We start from the raw sequence: 16,521 nt of genomic DNA on the forward strand, positions 1-16,521 counted from the left end.
GCCGCGCCGCGAGGGGGCGCGCTGGCCCCGCCCCGCCCACGGCCCCGCCCACGGACCGGCCCCCGCCCACACTCCGCCCGGCCCCGCCCACACTCCGCCAGGCCCCGCCCACACTCCGCCCGGCCCCGCCCCGCGGCGCCAAGATGGCGGCGGAGTGGCGGCGCCGGTAGCGGTGGCTATGGAGGGAGAGGGCGGCTCGCTGGGCCCCGGCGAGCGCTGGGCGCCGGTGGGCGCCGTGTCGGCGGAGGAGGACGAGGATGAGGAGGACGAAGAGGCGGCGGCCACGGGGGGAGAGTCGCCGCAGTCAGTGCCGCGGCTGCGGGCCGAGCGGCGCCGGCTGCACGGGGCGCTGCTGGCGCTGGCCTCGCACTTCGCTCAGGTGCAGTTCCGGCTGCGGCAGGTGGCCCGGGCCGGCCCGGCCGAGCAGCAGCGCCTGCTCCGGGACCTCGAGGACTTCGCCTTCCGCGGCTGCCCGGCGCCGCTTCCCCACGGTCTCGGCGCCGCTCCGGTGAGTGCCCGGGGCAGGGCTGAGGGGCGCCGTTGCTATGCACAGACAGCACGGCTCACTCGGTACCGGTGTTCTGTGGCTCCCCGCCCCGCCTGCCCCGGGCTCGGTGTATGGGCCTGACCCGCCGTGCTCGGTTTGCACAGAGCTCAGCACCTGACGTGCACAAGGCTCTGGTGACTCGGAGCCAGCTCACAGCGATGTGCCCTAGAGCCCTGAGTGGTGTGTCACCGCTCCACGCCCTGCTGCAGCACAGGTGACTCAGAGGATCTGTGTGTGATATGTATATGTTATTTGGCTTTCTTCCTGGATCCTGGGAAAGGACATGGGTACAGGTGGTCCGGAGAGGTGCTTCCCCTCCCATATCGGATGAGGTGATGTAGCTGGTACCTCTCCTTGGTGCTCAGACATATTTCTCTCTCAGACTGGTTTGCACTGCTCACTACATCACAGTGAAGTACGTGAGCTGCAGGAGATATTCCTCATGCCATAATCTTGTTCTCTGTGGCTTGGGTGTGACAACATGTCTTCGATTTTATTTACTAATACCTTTTTTTCAGGGCGAGCGAGAGAAGCAGGAGCAAATTGAGGTCCAGAAGGAGAAGCATAGAGAGCTGATCCTGCAGCTCAAGACACAGCTTGATGACCTAGAGACCTTTGCTTACCAAGAGGGCAGCTATGACTCTCTGCCACAGTCTGTGGTTATGGAAAGACAACGGGTAAGGCTCACAAATCCTCCTGCTGTATTTCCCAGCCCTTGTGAGTGTCTTACAGACTGTAGGCACTCATCAATCTGTATTTCTCATCAGCAGCTATAATAGAATGTCAAGAGTTTGTCTACATGTGTGAACCTGTCTCATGTCTTTTGTGATTATTTCTGTGCAGCAAAGGTACCCTGTTTCTGAGGGAACCTCTGGGAAAGGAGTACTTGAAGCTCCCAGGCAGCAGTGCCACATGTTGAAATTCCACTGCTCACTTGTGTTTTGCAGATGATTATAAATGAGTTGATAAAGAAGCTGGATATGGACTTGAGTGAAGATTTTGCCACGCTCTCTCCAGAGGAGCTGCGGCAGCGGGTGGATGCTGCCATAGCACAGATTGTGAACCCAGCCAGGGTGAAGGAGCAGCTGGTGGAACAACTGAAGACCCAGATAAGGGACCTCGAAATGTTCATCAACTTCATTCAGGGTCAGTGATGGGTTTTTGAATGAGCAGACTGAATTGCTGTGTAATTCCCAGCCACAGTCATGAAGAGGAAGGTCACAGATGTTGGGAGATGCAGGAACAGCTTCTGGGTCACAGGAAAATACAAATGTCTCTAAACTGATGGTGAGGAAAAATATTGATAGAGTGACAAAAGCGGTCCAGACGGGTCTGAGGAATGTTGGCCTTAAATCTTGGGATATGCAGCTGAGATGCACAAATGCAAAATGATGATGTGAAATTCTTTTTGTAGATGAAGTTGGAAGCTCTGGCAAGGCAGAAGATGGCCACTGTGACTGTGGAGGCTCCTACAAACCCAGCACCCGGCCTTCTGGGAACAGAGGTGGGCACTGCTGGGCTCAGCACTGTCAGGAAAGCTCCAGCTGCTCCCTGGAGCTTTGATGAGCATGAACCAGTCATTGTCTAGTTTTTCCTGGTTTCTGTGCTTCTGCACTCCTACTGAAGGCCTGTGTCCTGTTCCTTTACCCTCCTTCCATGGGATCCTCAGAGTAGTCACAGAGCCTGAGCATGTGGTATAGAGGGTAGCTCAGTTCTCAGTGGGGGTCAGGAAGAGACTGCTGATACTTGCTGCAAAACACACTGTAATTTGTGCTCTTCAAGCTCTGAGCTCTGTGAGCAGGTATGGTGAGCTGGGGGATCCAGTGTTCTTTACAGTTTGAGACCTCCCTACTTTATCCCTTGAACCTGCTGGAAATACTGTAATGTGGCATGGAGGCATCTGCTGCTACTCAGAATGCTAGCCTGAAGGGATTTTCAGATATTTGCACTCCCTTTGTGTGTATGAGCAAGCAGAGTTGTTGACTCCCTAATGAGAGTATGTTTTTTTCTTTTCTAACCTGCTCAGTGAACCCAGAAGATGCCAGAAGGATGCAAGAAACGGGCCTGCAGCTCATGCGCCGCGTGCTGGCCGTGCTGCAGATCTTTGCTGTCAGCCAGTTTGGCTGTGCCACGGGTCAGATCCCTCGCACCCTCTGGCAGAAGGACCAAGACAACCAGGACTTCTCCCCCTTAATTGAGAAACTGGAATTGTCGGTGGAGCGAGTGAGGCAGCTGGCCCTGAAACACCAGCAGGCAGAGCATGTTATCTGCTCCTCTGAGCTGCAGGACGTTCCCCTGGGAGGCAGAGACGAGCTGACTCTGGCTGTGCGCAGGGAGCTGACGGTCGCCCTGCGGGACCTGATGGCTCACGGGCTCTACGCCTCTTCCCCAGGCATGAGCCTGGTGCTGGCCCCCATCGCGTGCCTGATTCCCGCCTTCACGCCCTCGCCGCGGACCATGCACCCCTGGGAGCTCTTTGTCAAGTATTACAACGCTAAGAACGGGCGAGCCTTCGTGGAATCCCCGGCTCGCAAGCTCTCCCAGTCCTTCGCCCTGCCTGTGACGGGAGCAGTGGTGGCTACCCCGAAGCAGAGCCTGCTGACAGCCATCCACACCGTGCTCACGGAGCACAGCCCCTTCAAGCGCAGCGCGGACTCAGAGCTGAAGGCGCTGGTGTGCATGGCGCTGAACGAGCAGCGACTGGTCTCGTGGCTCAACCTCATCTGCAAGTCTGGAGCTTTGGTTCAGTCTCATTACCAGCCCTGGAGCTACATGGCCAGCACCGGCTTTGAGAGTGCTCTCACCCTCCTCAGCCGCCTGAGCAACTTGAAGTTCAACCTCCCCGTTGACTTGGCTGTTCGGCAGCTGAAAAACATCAAAGATGCTTTTTGATGTGTTTTTATTGTAGGTCATCCATTTTCCACTGGTAGGCAGCTGTTGGGCTCTAGAAGCCTGGCTTTTGTAAGACCAAGTTCATCTCTTTGGTATTTGCTTTTAGGGAAATCTTAGGGTGTCATGATGTTGGCAGTGTGTTGTCTGATGTTGCCCCTGCAGAGCAGCTGGAGGCTGCAGGTTGGGCAGCACCTTGTCCTGCCCACTCCCTGCTGCTCTCAGGCCAAACTGCCTGGCCCAGGGGCCAGTTACTGTTTGGGGCTGGGGGGCAGAGGCCTGGCCATGGGGCCTGCAGGCCCGTGTGATGTGCAGCTGAGCTCCTTTGTGGTTTTTTGCACAGTCTCTGCTCTACACCTTGTGCACACACGATCCCTCATGGAGGAGGGAGCTGGCAGGTGTTGAGGTACCTTGGGGACTGCCCGGCCACCTAGGACTTGACCTCCCCTGGGTGGATATAACAGAAGAGGGGGGCTGATCCAGAAGAAGCCAGGGGCTCCTCCAGCGGCTCTGCAGTCTGTGTCCCTTGAGCTGCCGAGGCGCTTTGTCCAACGGACCCAGCTCCTTATTCCAGGCTTTCGTGCGGGGGTCAGCGCAGCCCGGTGTCCGCGGGGTATATTAAATACCGCTGTAGTACCTGTGGGCCGAGCCCGCTGCCGTCCGTGTGCTCTGTCCGTTATCGGGGCTGGGACGCGGCGCCCGCCGTGCCTGGGGAGGGGCCGGCTGAGGGTGAGCCGCACACCGGCACCGCCGTGCCTGGGGAGGGGATGGCTGAGGGTGAGCCGCACACCGGCACCGCCGTGCCCGGGGAGGGGATGGCTGAAGCTGAGGCGCACACCGGCACCGCTGTACCCGGGGAGGGGCGGCTGAGGCTGAGGCGCACACCGGCACTGCTGTACCCGGGGAGGGGATGGCTGAGGCGCACACCGGCACCGCCGTGCCCGGGGAGGGGACGGCGGAGGCTGAGGCGGATACCGGCACCGCCGTACCCGGGGAAGAGGCGGCGGAGGCGGACACCAGCAGTACCGCACGGCGCCGGCAGCGGCTGCCGGTGTCGCGGCGGAAGTGACGCAATCCCGCTGCGCGAAAGGCGGGGGCGTGGCCTCCCATTTCTCTTCCGGCTGGTCGCCATCGAAGTAAGACCTCGGTGAGTGCGGGCGGGCGCGGGATCCGCCGCCATCCGCGGGGGTGGCGGCCGGGGCGCGGATGGCGGGCACGTTCTGACTGCCGGCTGCTGCCTCCGCAGAGATGGGGAAGTTCATGAAGCCCGGGAAGGTGGTGCTGGTGCTGGCCGGTCGCTACTCGGGGCGGAAGGCCGTCATCGTGAAGGTGAGCGTGGGGCTGAGCCGGCGGGGCCGGGGCCTCCTGCCGGGGCGAGCGGGAGCCCGGGGGCCGGCACGGCTCCGGGTCTTGCGGGACCCGCGCGGCCGCGGCTCCCCGGTGCCATCGCCGCCGCGGCCCGTTTGTTTCAGAACATCGACGATGGCACCTCGGACCGGCCGTACAGCCACGCCTTGGTGGCCGGCATCGACCGCTACCCGCGTAAGGTCACTGCTGCCATGGGCAAGAAAAAGATCGCGAAAAGGTCCAAGATCAAGTCATTCGTGAAAGTTTACAACTACAACCACCTGATGCCCACCCGGTGAGTGTTGCTCTGGGAGTGCTGCTGCCGGCAGGCCCGGAGGAGTCTTGGCTGCTTTAGTGGCTCTTGTGTTCTCTGCTGAACACCGGGAGTTACCAAAGCTGTTAATGGCGTGGCTGAGTGAACGTGAGGCTCAGACTCTGCTAAAACAGGGAGGTGAAGGTCTGAGGCTGAGTGGAAATATCAATGAACTCCTGGAATGAGGCAGCTGGCTCTTATTTCAGCCACCCTAATTTTCCCTTTGCTCAGAGGGTGTCAGCAGGTGAGCAGTTTGAGACAGCTGTGAGGGTCTGGAGCTGGCAGAGCCATTTCTTGCTGTGCCTCAGAGCTCCCAGAGTGGCTCACAGGCACCACATCGAACAGAGCTTCATGTCCCTCAGAAGGCATGTGGCTGTTCTTTTTATGGGCTGAACTGAGACTGCTTTAGTGGTTTGGTGATTCCTGAACTGAGGCGACTTAATGAGCTGTAACTCCTTGACCAGACACTAAAATGAACGTTTGACTGATCCTGACTCTGCTTGGTTTTCAGCCCTGTGCCAGGTACCATGGCCCCTTTTGAACTGTTCTGCTTTCTCCCAGGTATTCTGTGGATATTCCCCTGGACAAAACAGTGGTCAACAAGGATGTGTTCAGGGATCCCGCTCTGAAACGCAAAGCAAGACGTGAAGCTAAGGTGAAATTTGAGGAAAGGTAGGTTGGGAGCTCGTCTCTTCAGTGGTGTTGGTGCTCATCCCCAGAGTGAGGAGTTGGTGTGGCTGTGCCACAGCCTGTGAGTCTCCAAGTTGGCACTTCTGTCCCAGCTTCTTTGCATGCATGTTTGGTGAGCATGTTCTTTTCACCCGTGTGAGTGTGCAGCATCGTTCTAGCACATGTGGGGCCTTTCAGGTGCCAGAGGATGATCTGACAATTTGCTGCCAGTTCCTCTTGCTGGGCTGGGTGGGCCAGGGTAGTGCTGAGGCTTTGCATGGGAGGGTTTGGGTTTCTGCTCTTGGTTTATGGTTTTCTGTTCAGAAGCTCCTTCAGAGGGAGGAGCTGTGCGACCTCAGTGGGACACAAAGTGTTTGGGCAGCCCCTGAGCTGTTCTCCAAGGGCATCTGCCCCTGCCACACAAGGTGTCCAGCAGGCTGTGTCCTGTGCTTGTTCCTGTTGGGGTGGAAGCTGCCACAGTGCAGGTGTCCTTTGTGAGAGAAATCTGGAACCTGGCACTTGCTTCCCTTGGAATTTCAATATTTAAAGTGGGTTTAGTTATAGCTCAGGCCAAAGAGACCAGGTGAATTGTGCCTCTGGGTGAGTTGGGTGCTACATTCTGTCTGGGACAGCTCAGGTATGAGTTTGGTGCTGTTACTTTCTAGTACCCATCCATCTCCAACCTGTGTGTTCTCTTTCAGGTACAAAACCGGCAAGAATAAGTGGTTCTTCCAGAAGCTGCGATTCTAAGGGTGTAACAAGGTTGCATCAATAAATGTTTATTAAAAACCATGTAATTTTTGTTATTTTAACAAACAAGCAGTGGTGTGATCATGCTTGCTCTGTGTCTCTTAAGAGCTGGGAAAGCCACTGTAGTCCAGGTAGCATCAGTACATTTGTGGAGCCTTTTGCAGCCTGAGCCATGGGTGCAGGTGTCACCTCTGGGACTGCTCCAGGTGTGGCCAGGGCTGGGCTTCCCTTCTGCAGCTGTTCTGCCACAGGGGAAACTTCTTATTCCCAAAATTGGGGTGATCCGTGAGAAAAACGGTGAGAGAGGGAAGGCAAATGGGTGATACTGGGCGTTGGCTGAGCGCACAGTGATTTGTGTAGTAACTGACCTGTGGGTATTGGATTTTAGCTTCCCAAAGGGGGCAGTGCTGCCTGCTGGCCACCCGGGGAGCAAGGGCCGGGTTGTAAATCCAGGAGTGGGGCAGGAGGAGTTAATTTCTGTGTTCATTAGCTGGTCCGTTCCCGGCAGGGCAGGCGAGTGCTCAGGGACGGCGAGTTGGTCGGGGCGGGATGGGGGAACACGGAGAGGATGAGGTGCTGGGCGGGCCCTGTTTCCACCGCCCCGGGGCCGCGCTCGGAGGGGCCGGGGCGGGGCGAGGCCGCAAAGCGAAAGCGAAAGGCGGGAGGGGCCCCGGTGGCAGGAGCGGGGAGAGCGGTCCGGGAGGGCACGGCTCCGCTCCGTGCTGCCGCCAGCGCCGCGGGGATGGATTCGGGGGAGGTGAGCAGGAGCTGAACAACTTGCTGCGGGCGGGGGGCGGCGCAGCGCGGCTGAGACCCCTCCTGTCTTTAGGAGTCCTTCATCAGGCTGTTTCCCGAGGAGGGCCCGCAGGACCACGGCTCGGAGAGCCCCGAGGAGCTCCGGAAGGAGATCGAGCGGTTCAAGGTGGGTCTGGCTGCGCCCGAGAGAGGGGTTGGTCGGCCCTGGCCAAGGTGGTCGAGTGTCTTTTTTAGGACTACCAGCCAGAGGCGGCAGAGAGGAGTAATCCCACAGAGAGGAGAGCCTGTTCTAGGGTCCAGGCTCATTCCCAAAGGCACAGCCTGTGCCGGGTGCCTTCATCAGGGTCTTGCTGTCTGATGGTGCTTCTCACAGGAGCTTTACAGAGTTCTGGAGCAAGACCATGCAAAGCTACGAGTAGCCAAGGAAGCTGCAGAGCAAAGAACACAAGAGCTGAAGAAAGAAGGAGAACTTCACAAAATTTTTGAGCAACAACTCTCTTTAAATGGAGATGAAGAAAGAGCCCATCAGGTCAGTGTTCAGTGGATGTGTCTTAGGCAGAGGGTGCAGGGGCTGCATCACAGGTCACTGGTCTGAGATCACTTGCTTGGGATCCAGTGGAGGTTTCATGGGAAACATAAAGCCTGTGCCGAGAAGTGGGGCAGAGCTGCAGCGAGGGGAGGGCTGTCCTCGAAGAAGAACCAGGGCAGAGCTGCAGGCAGTCAAGTGCAGGAGAATGGGGTGGAGTTGTATGCCCAAGAACAGTGCTGTGATCAGAACAGAAGTGTACTGCATCCCCTCGTGTCCTGGTGTTCCCTACTTCCCACTCTTTCCTTCCTTCCAGATTTTTGCAATAAAGGAGGAGAACAACAAACTGAGGCAGCAGAAGCAGGTTCTGAAAAATAAACTGGAAGAACTGAAGAAGAGGGTCCTCTGGAATGATCCTGTGATGGTAACAGAGTGTGTGTGTGCACTTGGGTTTGCTGGCAAGGGCAGAAGCCTGGCTGGAGAAGCTGCAGGTGAATGCAGCTGGGCACTGTGTGGTGACTGGAACAACTCCTGCTAACAGGCAGCTCCTCTGCCAGGGCCAGCAGCTCTGCTCATGGCTTTGGGATTCCAGGCCCAGCCAGGCACTAGGAGAGACTCTGCTGAAGTTCTCTGAGCTGTTTATTTGAGCCATGAGTTTATTTCTAGTGTGGATTGGCAGGGACATGTGCAGGGTCCAGTCTCCTCCAGGTGCTGTCTGTACTTGAATCTAGATGCAGTCTGCCTTGCCAGAAAAGAAAATGATCTTTAAGGGCCTCACAGTAAACAAGGAGAACATGAACAATCTGATGCTCACCCCACTAATCCACTACCCTCTGCCAGGGGGCTCAGCTCTCATCACCTTTGAGGAGGCAAAGGGTAAGTATGAGAAGAGCATTGCTCCAGCCAGGTGTCCTCGATCATTTTGGGGCCTGCCCTGTGTCCCCTCCCTGTACCAGAGTTTGGTGCTGCCCCTCTCTCTGCCTTGTGTGGGGCTGTGTCCCCTTCCCGACGCCTTTGCTGTGCCATGTCCTGTCCTGTAAAGCCCTGGGAGTGGGCAGTCACTCCCCTGTGCTGGGGGCTCTCCCTGCTCACAGTGGCCCAGAGGATCATAGAGATGAGGGAGCACACGGTGGAGCTGAGCTGTGGGGAACTGGAGGAGCTCGACCAGTGCAGAGTGCGAGTGCAGGCGGTGCCAATGGACATCCTGCTGCCATCTGCCCTGGAGGTAGGGCCCGTGGACCCCCTGCTCCCTGTGCCATGGAGGTGCTGGGCATGCTGCTTTCCTCCTCTGAGCCTGCCTCAACCAGGGCACTGCTCCCCTGAGCTCTGGGGCCAGTCCTGCCCTGGCACCAACTGGCTGGTACTGCCCACAGGTCAGGCTGACTCAGAGGAGCAGGAGCATCCTTGTGTCTGAATTGCCTCGCCTGGACATCTCCAAGGAGGCACTGCTGGACAAGCTGGAGCTCTTCTTCAGCAAGACAAAGAATGGGGGCAGTGAGGTGGAGAACAGGGAGTTCCTGGAGGACTCTGACCAGGTGGTGCTGACCTTCACAGAGGATGGAGGTGCGTGGGGTGTGCTGAGCTTGGATGGCTGGCAAGGGTGAAGCAGCCCAGCCTGGTCTGGGGTGAAATCTCCTGAGGGCAGATGAAGCTGTGTTTAGGGGACAGGGAAAATAGAGGGAGCTCCAGGCTGTCCTGTCTCCCCCAAAAACCGGGCTGGTTGTGAGTGAGCTGAGCAATGAGCTGGGCAGTGTCAGCCTTGGTGCCTATGCCAGGGACAGAACCTTCCCTGGAGCTTTCCTGGGACCTGGGCAGCTCAGGGCTTTCTTCTCCATATGCAGTGGCAGAGCCGCTGATTGAACGAGGACATACCCAGGTGCCCATTGGGAAAGAGAAATACAAAATCAAAATATCACCATGCATGACTGGAGACATCTCTAACCTGCAGGTAAGGGCATGAACCCTGTGCAAGCAGCACCTAGCCGTCTGGCTTGGGGCAGCACGGGCAGGGGGGCTCCTGGAGCCCCTCTCCCTGCACTGCTCTGCAGCTCACCCCCTGCTCTGGCCAGCTCCAGCCCTCCCGCTGCCCCAGGACCGTCCTGCTCTTGGGCATCCCCGATGTGCTGAGTGAGGAGTCCATGCAAGACGCGCTGGAGATCCACTTCCAGAAGGGCAGCCGCGGCGGCGGGGAGGTGGATGCCCTCGCCTACGTCCCGGCGGGGCGGACGGGGGTGGCCGTGTTCGTGGAGGACACGGGCTAGTCCTGGCCAGCGCCGTCGGCCCGGGGCTGAGCAGCTCCGCGCGTCCGTTGGGGCTCGGGCACGGGGGAAATTAAAGCGTCTGTTGGGAGCAGCACCGTGTCTGTCGTGCCGGGGCCGGGGCAGGCCGCGCTCTGAGGGGCCGGGCCGCGCCTTCCCGCGGGGCCCAGGGCGGGGCCGCCCCGCTTTCGCTTTCATTTCCCGGCGGGGCCGGGGCCGCAGGGCCGGGCTGGGGCCGGGCGGTGAGGGCCCGGTGAGGCGAGGCGGGACAGCCGCTCCCGGGAGGCCCTGGCGGTGCGGCGGGGCCCGGGCGGCCGCGGCCATGGCCGGCCGCACGGTGCGGGTGCAGGGCTTCCCCGCCGAGCTGCCTCCCGACAGGGCGGCCGACAAGCTCACCATTCACTTCCTGCGCTCCCGCAACGGCGGCGGGGACATTGCCGAAGTGCGGGTGCTGCCCGGCTCCCCGCCCTGCGCTCTCATCACCTTCGAGGCGCCTGAAGGTAACGCCCGCGGGGGCCCGGCCTGTCCCACCGTCCTCATCGCTGCTCTTCCCTGTGCCACCATCCCCATCGCTGCTCTTCCCTGTGCCACCATCCCCAGCCCTACTCTTTCCTTGTGCCACCATCCCCAGCCCCACTTTTTCCTTGTGCCAGCATCCCCAGCCCCACTCTTCCCTGTCCTAACATCCCCAGCCCCACTTTTCCCTGTCCTGCCATTCCCAACCCTGCCATCCCCTCTCCCCCTGTCCCCTGTCCTGCTGTTCCCTCTCCCATCATTCTCTGTCCTCAGCCCTACTGCTGTCCCTTGGCTGGGCTGACACAGGTCCGGGGGGCTTTTCCCACCAGTGGCCCAGAGGATCCTGAAGGTGAAAAACCACGTGCTGGCAATCGGGAGGACACGGTACCCGCTGGAGGTGACGCTGCACGCTGCAGAGCTGAGCCCTGATGAGGTACTGAGGGGACATGGCAGCCCCAGCTGCTCCCACACAGACTCTGTGCCGGGCAGACAGCTCGAGAAGGGAGCCCTCGCTGTCTCCTTTCATCTTAATTACATTTAAATCCATTTTCATTCATATTCAAATGAAGATTTTTTTTTTCTGTGCTAATAGCACAGGCAGGCTGTGCACTCAGTCATCTGGCATTTGTGCCTGTCAAATGAAGAGTAGTCAGGCTGGAGAGAACAGGCATGTTTCCCCAGTCCATCTGGTACTACACAAGGGATCCTGTTAATGCCTCTGCCATGTCATCAGCTGGACATCCAGTGTATTGTTCCTCTTTTCTTCTCAGGAAAGCTCAGCATACACACATGCTGGTGTCTAGGGAGCACTGGAGGGTTCTTGCCTCTTCCTCCAGTCTCAAGAGACCATGGCAGTAGTCATGTCTCATTTTCATGTCTGAGCCCCAAAAACAAGGGCACGGGAATTAGCCTGGCCTTGCAGATGTTTTTGCAAGCCTGTGTTGCCAAAAGTGTTTGAAGATCTGGAGCTGAAGGTCTGCAAGGGCAAGAGAGCAACTGCATTTCAGATGCAGAAACAACAGTGGATTTCTTGGGTTTGGGCTTTTTGAAGAGCTCCCAGTGTGTAGAAATGTGGCCCTTATCTCTGTGCAATTTCCCTGTCTGATTCCTTGTTTGCAGAAAGCTTTTGACAAGTGCACAAGGTCAAAGAGTTGCTTAGTCTGGGTCTTTTAGTCCTGTCTGTGTCAGGGTCCATCTCTCTTGCAAGTAGGATGCTGAAGGAGGGAGGCAGAAGAGTGTGTCATCTCTTCAGTCACAGTAACTCAGGGGCCAGGTGCACTTGCCTTCTCCTGTGCCTTTGAAAGGGCTTGGGTTTGGTCCTTGCTCTCTCACTCCCTTGCTATCTACTTGCAGGTCTTCATACGTGTGTGCATGACAATTGACTATGGCAAGCTGCCCGTGGGCAAAACCCTCCTGAGGGACTTACAAAAGAACTACAATGATGTACAGTTCAGCTTCGACTCAAAGAACATGCACTGCATAGTCCAGGGACCATTCACTCAGCTGCAGACCTTCAGCAGAGACCTGCTAGGCAGCCTGAACCTCAAGAGCCAAGCCATTGGTGAGATCTTCCGGCCGGGTTCCAGCTGTGGGGCCACAGAGATGGGAATGCAGGATCACCAGCAAGTGCCTGACTCCACTCAGTCAGCTCGAGAGACAGCAAAGCTGCCAAATCAGGCCCAGGTGGGTGAAATGGCAGCTGAAGTCCCATCACCCCAGACCCCAGGGGGCGGGAAAGCTGTGGAACTTTCGGGGAAGCTGGAGGACTTTTCCTTAGCAATGGACTTGGACATTTACTTGTACATGCAGAAGTTCTGTGCTGCTGAGTACCAAGATGTGCTGCACCGACATCACGTGGATGTGGTGGACGCCAGTGACAATGGCATTGCTGTGTTGTACCTCCAGCCATCTGGAGGGGTGTCTGGGGACATGGATGCCTTGCACCAGGCCCACCTGTCCCTACAGCAGCTCTACCAGCAGCTGGAGGCGAGCCTGCGCAAGGAGAAGATTGCTAAGGAAGGGCTGGGAATGGACAGCCAGGCACTCGTGGCTCTGACACGTGAGCTGCAGAAGCTGTATCCCAGGTTGCTCTGCCATGAGGATGTGAAGCAGCTTTATCTTGTTGGAAACCTTGTTGATGTGTCCCAGGCCAAGAAGTTCCTTCAGGATTATGTCACCAGGAGAGGTGCTGCACGCACGGTTGACACGCTGAGCAGCTCCCAGCCCTCTGGCACCTCAGAGACTGCACTACCCCCTGCCAAAGTGCCTGTGGATACTTCAGCCACAAGGCTTAGCCCCAGCAGGCCAGAGCTGAAAGGTGAGCTCAGGCTAGCTGCCAACTTCAACACCCTGAAAGCTGACAGGTCTCAGGCTGGCCAGGACCTCTTGCTGGATCAGGACTCTCCATCGGTGGGACAGGGGCAGCTTTCTGGAAAACATTCATCAGAGGTAAATGCTCCTGGTCTCAGTGACCCCAGGGCACTGACCCAGCAGTATCGACCTCCCACCCCTATGCCAGATAAAGTCCTGGGGTCAGCAGCAGAGTCTCAGCAGAACAACCCCACAGAAAAGGACCACGTGGAAGGAGGTGCCAGACTCACAGAACAAAAGGTGCCCTTGCCTTGTGCAGGCAAAGAAAAAAGCACTTCTCAGCATCCTGAGGACTCTAATGGCTCAGGTCCCATTGGGCGCCACTCCCTCACTGGTCTCTCCAGCATCTGTGATGTGACATGGACCTCTTTTGCTTTAGGCTCCAAACCCTCTGCATCCAAGCCCGTGCTGCGGCGGTCCCATAGCTTCTCCCTGCCAAGGTCAAAGGAAAGCAACAACTCTGGAGACAACAGCAGCAGCAGGGTCAGTGAGGAAATGAGCCTGGACTCTCTGCAGTGGTTTTACCTGAAAGATGTCTGCCATGCCACTATAGATGAGCTGTGCAGGGTTGAAGGAGTGCAGATTTTGGAGCGCCACACTGGGGACTGCACAGTGCTGGTGCTGCAGGCAGCAGACAGGAAAAGGCTGTTCCAGGCTAGATGGAAGGTGGAAAGCCTTGTGCAGAAGTGCCCTGACTTGGTGTGTCAGAGTGTGAGCTACTCCGAGCTTGCTGTTGAAGGTCCAGATGACAGTGACCTGAGTGAACTGTGCAGCCTCCTGCGAGGAAAATCCTTCCAGGTTGGACTCAGCAAAGACAAGTACAAGCTCCATCTTGTGTACCCCAAGGACGTGCTGCCAGGAGTGACCGAGGCCTTCCACATATTTTCTTCCAGGAGGCTCTGTGCCATGAAGTCTTCACCCATGTGTCCTGGACCAGAGAGTACAGGGAAATCAAGTTTCATCCAGCCAAGCAGAAGCCAAGACCTAGTGCTGGATGCAGCCCTTCCTGGCAGCCTGAACATCAGCAATCAAGTACACTCTACAGATGTGTTCAGGGCTTCCTGGGTGCCAGAGGCTGACGAAAAGAGGTTCTCCAGTCTTTGGAGGTTCCAGCAGTCCTGGGGGCAGGAGGAGATCAGGGACCATATTGATTCTGTGTCTGGGAGAGGAGGAAGCAGCTTTCCAAGCCTTGGTGCAGGGGATAAGCCAAGTCCTTTTGGCCTCAGGGAGTCCCAGGAACAGCGAAGGGCAAAACTGTTTCTGGGGGAACCTGACACCACTCGGTTCAAACAAGTCTTGCCAGACAGATTCCAGTTTGCAAGAGACAAGAGCAGAGGAGGCCACAATGAAGCAATGGGACAGCAGCCCTGTCCAGTCTCTGCAGCTGATGGAGCTCCTCACTCTATGCCCATCTGGCTACCCAGGGCCACGGCTGCTGAGCCACCACCAGCTGTGGTCCAACAGGCACCTGCAGCAGATCAGGGAAGGGCCCAGCTCCCAGTGGGCAGGGGCAATGAGCAGAAGGAGCCTGACCTCCCATCACAGCAGAGAAGAGACCTCAGCCTTGGACAGGAAAGCAGCACAATCTCTCTGGACCAGGTTGGTTCCTGCCAGGGCCGCTGTGGTCACGCCCTGTGCAGGACATGTTTTCCAGCGGACAGTGTGCAGCCAGCTGGCTGCAGATCCTCCTCAGCTGCCCCAAGCTGCAGGATCTGGGGGACACTGAAGATCTCCTCCCTGTCTCAGAGCCTGCCTGGATATCAGGACTCAACACTTCAGCTTGCTTACAGCATCCCTGATGGTGTGCAGGGGGTAAGTACCACCACAGAGCTTCCCCAGCCCACTGCAGCCCACGTGGGGAGGGTTCTGTCAGGGTGGCTGGGGGGAAAAAGAGCAGTCACAGCTCCCTACCCCCTGCAAAGCAGCAGAGGTATTAACCTATGAAAGGCAAAAATCTCCACATCAGGTTTTTGGAGCAGCTTGCTGCTTCTCAAGAGCATGTGTGACCTTTGGTTTTAGTTGACAGTGACTATCAGGCCGTGGGGATCATGGTCATCAGTGTAGTTTGTAGCTAGACAAACCTTAGAAATCCCCCCAGAGGCACAGCACTCCAGCCATTGTTAAAAATGTCTTATTCCTGTTCTAAGGTTTGGGACCCTCACCCAGGACAGCCTTACAAAGGGGGAAATTTCTGTGCCTTCCTGCCTGATAACCTAGAAGGGCTGAAGATAGCAAAGTTGCTGAAGAAAGCATTTGAACGTGGGCTGACATTCCAGATCAAGTCCTTCAATGGAGAAGAAAGAGTAACATGGGCCTTTATCCCCCACAAAACCTCCTGGGATGGAGGCAAAGCCAGGTATGGCCCAGCTCACCATAAGCTTCTGGGTATGGCTGTGGGTTTGTTAGCAATTGGAGGAGGAGCATGGGCTCCAGCTCAATAAATCCTGTCGGGGATGGCTCTTCCACCCTCCCACAGTGGCAGAGTGGGTGCCTCCCTTTGCTTCAGCTTGCAGGGCATGGCAGACCAGCCCTGGCACCCTCCAGCTGGAGCAAAAGCCCTTTCCCATCCCACAACCATAAGTGGTGTGGAAACCTCTAAGTTCCCCATGGACAAGAATTCTGGGCCCTGTTCACTTCCAGCTCTTCCCATGACAGTGCTGGGTAGGAGCTGTGCCTGCAGGCAGCAGGACACCTCAGGAGCAGGACTTCCATTCTCAGTCCCTGCTGAAAGGTTAGGGCAAAAATGAAGAGCTGCTTCTCACTGTGGTTTTGGCACATCAGCAGGACTTACAGTGCTTCCTCTCTGCCCCACAGGAATGGCTACCCGGATGCCCAGTACCTCCATGAGGTCAGCACAGTTCTGAACAAACTGGGCTTTGTGTGATTCTCCCACAGCTACAGCCTGTGGCTTCCCTTTGCCTTCTTTTCCTGCTGAGAAAACTACAGCCTAACACAGACAGCTCAGGAAAAAGCAGGTGTTTGTCGAAGGAGCTCCTGCATTCCCCAGATGTTGCCAGAAATCTGCACATTAGCAAAGAGCAGCACCTTCTGTCCCTGCCCCAGGCAGGCCTCAGCATGGATCAGCTCCAGCTCCTCTTGGATGTGTGTCCTGCCAGCCATTCACAGAGCTGATTTCAGCTAATTACAAGCTGAGCCCCGTGTGGCTTTCAGTAGCAGACACAAACCTGGGCAGCAGTCTGCACCTAGTCCAGCCTCATCCTCTGGAAGTCTCTTCCACCTCCTGCTGCTACAGGCAGATGAACTCTCTCTAGTGTCAGCTCTTCATGCTGATGGCTCAGGCCCCAGCAGACAGCCCCATGCTCCAGCACCTGCTCTGAGGCCAGCAGGTGACCTGGTGCTCTCTTGAGGAGAACACAAACAGCTTTCAGCACCCACAGCAGCTGCCTCCCAGGGACAGTCTCTATGCTGACAAATAAACAGGATTTAGTCTCTGGTAGTGTCTGTTCATGCCTTGTCTTACCCTCAGCCCAGGCACTCACTTCAGTCCCACCTGGCTACTGAGACACTCAGATACAAAGTGCAGAGCCCAGCTAAAGGCTTCACAAACAAAAATCACCGT

General features: G+C 57.2%; 4 protein-coding genes across 6 annotated transcripts; all 4 read left to right on the forward strand.

Annotated features, from left to right (window-relative positions):
* The first annotated feature begins 126 nt into the window (after window positions 1-126).
* Window positions 127-4,084, forward strand: RUNDC1 (RUN domain containing 1). Its single transcript, XM_066336778.1, has 5 exons — window positions 127-508; window positions 1,066-1,224; window positions 1,495-1,693; window positions 1,962-2,051; window positions 2,574-4,084. The coding sequence occupies exons 1-5, from the start codon at window positions 179-181 to the stop codon at window positions 3,437-3,439; spliced, it is 1,644 nt and encodes a 547-aa protein (XP_066192875.1). The 5' UTR covers window positions 127-178; the 3' UTR covers window positions 3,440-4,084.
* Window positions 4,085-4,444: 360 nt separating this feature from the next.
* On the forward strand, window positions 4,445-6,557 carry RPL27 (ribosomal protein L27). 2 transcript variants are annotated; one of them, XM_066336809.1, is made up of 5 exons: window positions 4,445-4,583; window positions 4,683-4,765; window positions 4,909-5,078; window positions 5,658-5,768; window positions 6,467-6,557. In XM_066336809.1, the coding sequence occupies exons 2-5, from the start codon at window positions 4,685-4,687 to the stop codon at window positions 6,513-6,515; spliced, it is 411 nt and encodes a 136-aa protein (XP_066192906.1). In that variant the 5' UTR covers window positions 4,445-4,583; window positions 4,683-4,684; the 3' UTR covers window positions 6,516-6,557. The 2 variants fall into 2 exon arrangements, with proteins under 2 accessions (XP_066192906.1, XP_066192905.1); XM_066336808.1 differs by lacking the exon at window positions 4,445-4,583 and having other exon boundaries at window positions 4,593-4,765.
* Window positions 6,558-7,068: 511 nt separating this feature from the next.
* IFI35 (interferon induced protein 35) lies at window positions 7,069-10,149 on the forward strand. The gene is made up of 9 exons (XM_066336782.1): window positions 7,069-7,272; window positions 7,345-7,437; window positions 7,645-7,800; window positions 8,114-8,221; window positions 8,529-8,673; window positions 8,892-9,022; window positions 9,171-9,360; window positions 9,639-9,745; window positions 9,867-10,149. The coding sequence occupies exons 1-9, from the start codon at window positions 7,084-7,086 to the stop codon at window positions 10,056-10,058; spliced, it is 1,311 nt and encodes a 436-aa protein (XP_066192879.1). The 5' UTR covers window positions 7,069-7,083; the 3' UTR covers window positions 10,059-10,149.
* Window positions 10,150-10,335: 186 nt separating this feature from the next.
* Window positions 10,336-16,395, forward strand: LOC136372244 (uncharacterized). Of its 2 annotated transcripts, XM_066336767.1 has the most exons (6): window positions 10,336-10,555; window positions 10,901-11,004; window positions 11,925-12,888; window positions 13,321-14,753; window positions 15,089-15,297; window positions 15,756-16,395. In XM_066336767.1, exons 1-6 carry the CDS (start codon window positions 10,378-10,380, stop codon window positions 15,823-15,825), a joined length of 2,958 nt encoding a protein of 985 aa, XP_066192864.1. In that variant the 5' UTR covers window positions 10,336-10,377; the 3' UTR covers window positions 15,826-16,395. The 2 variants fall into 2 exon arrangements, with proteins under 2 accessions (XP_066192864.1, XP_066192863.1); XM_066336766.1 differs by having other exon boundaries at window positions 11,925-14,753.
* The last annotated feature ends 126 nt before the right edge of the window (window positions 16,396-16,521 follow it).

Source organism: Sylvia atricapilla, chromosome 27, assembly GCF_009819655.1.
Source record: "Sylvia atricapilla isolate bSylAtr1 chromosome 27, bSylAtr1.pri, whole genome shotgun sequence".
In the NCBI taxonomy this organism is placed as follows: Eukaryota; Metazoa; Chordata; class Aves; order Passeriformes; family Sylviidae; genus Sylvia; species Sylvia atricapilla.

Bases quoted from the DNA above. Each gene is read 5' to 3' on its own strand.
- RUNDC1 (XM_066336778.1), top strand. From the start codon at position 179: ATGGAGGGAGAGGGCGGCTCGCTGGGCCCCGGCGAGCGCTGGGCGCCG. The intron at 509-1,065 runs GTGAGTGCCCGG...CCTTTTTTTCAG, and splicing joins ACGGTCTCGGCGCCGCTCCG to GGCGAGCGAGAGAAGCAGGA. The intron at 2,052-2,573 runs GTGGGCACTGCT...TAACCTGCTCAG, and splicing joins CCGGCCTTCTGGGAACAGAG to TGAACCCAGAAGATGCCAGA.
- RPL27 (XM_066336809.1), top strand. From the start codon at position 4,685: ATGGGGAAGTTCATGAAGCCCGGGAAGGTGGTGCTGGTGCTGGCCGGT. The intron at 5,079-5,657 runs GTGAGTGTTGCT...GCTTTCTCCCAG, and splicing joins AACCACCTGATGCCCACCCG to GTATTCTGTGGATATTCCCC. The intron at 5,769-6,466 runs GTAGGTTGGGAG...GTTCTCTTTCAG, and splicing joins AAGGTGAAATTTGAGGAAAG to GTACAAAACCGGCAAGAATA.
- IFI35 (XM_066336782.1), top strand. From the start codon at position 7,084: ATGAGGTGCTGGGCGGGCCCTGTTTCCACCGCCCCGGGGCCGCGCTCG. The intron at 7,273-7,344 runs GTGAGCAGGAGC...TCCTGTCTTTAG, and splicing joins CGGGGATGGATTCGGGGGAG to GAGTCCTTCATCAGGCTGTT. The intron at 7,801-8,113 runs GTCAGTGTTCAG...CCTTCCTTCCAG, and splicing joins ATGAAGAAAGAGCCCATCAG to ATTTTTGCAATAAAGGAGGA.
- LOC136372244 (XM_066336766.1), top strand. From the start codon at position 10,378: ATGGCCGGCCGCACGGTGCGGGTGCAGGGCTTCCCCGCCGAGCTGCCT. The intron at 14,754-15,088 runs GTAAGTACCACC...TCCTGTTCTAAG, and splicing joins TCCCTGATGGTGTGCAGGGG to GTTTGGGACCCTCACCCAGG. The intron at 15,298-15,755 runs GTATGGCCCAGC...TCTGCCCCACAG, and splicing joins TGGGATGGAGGCAAAGCCAG to GAATGGCTACCCGGATGCCC.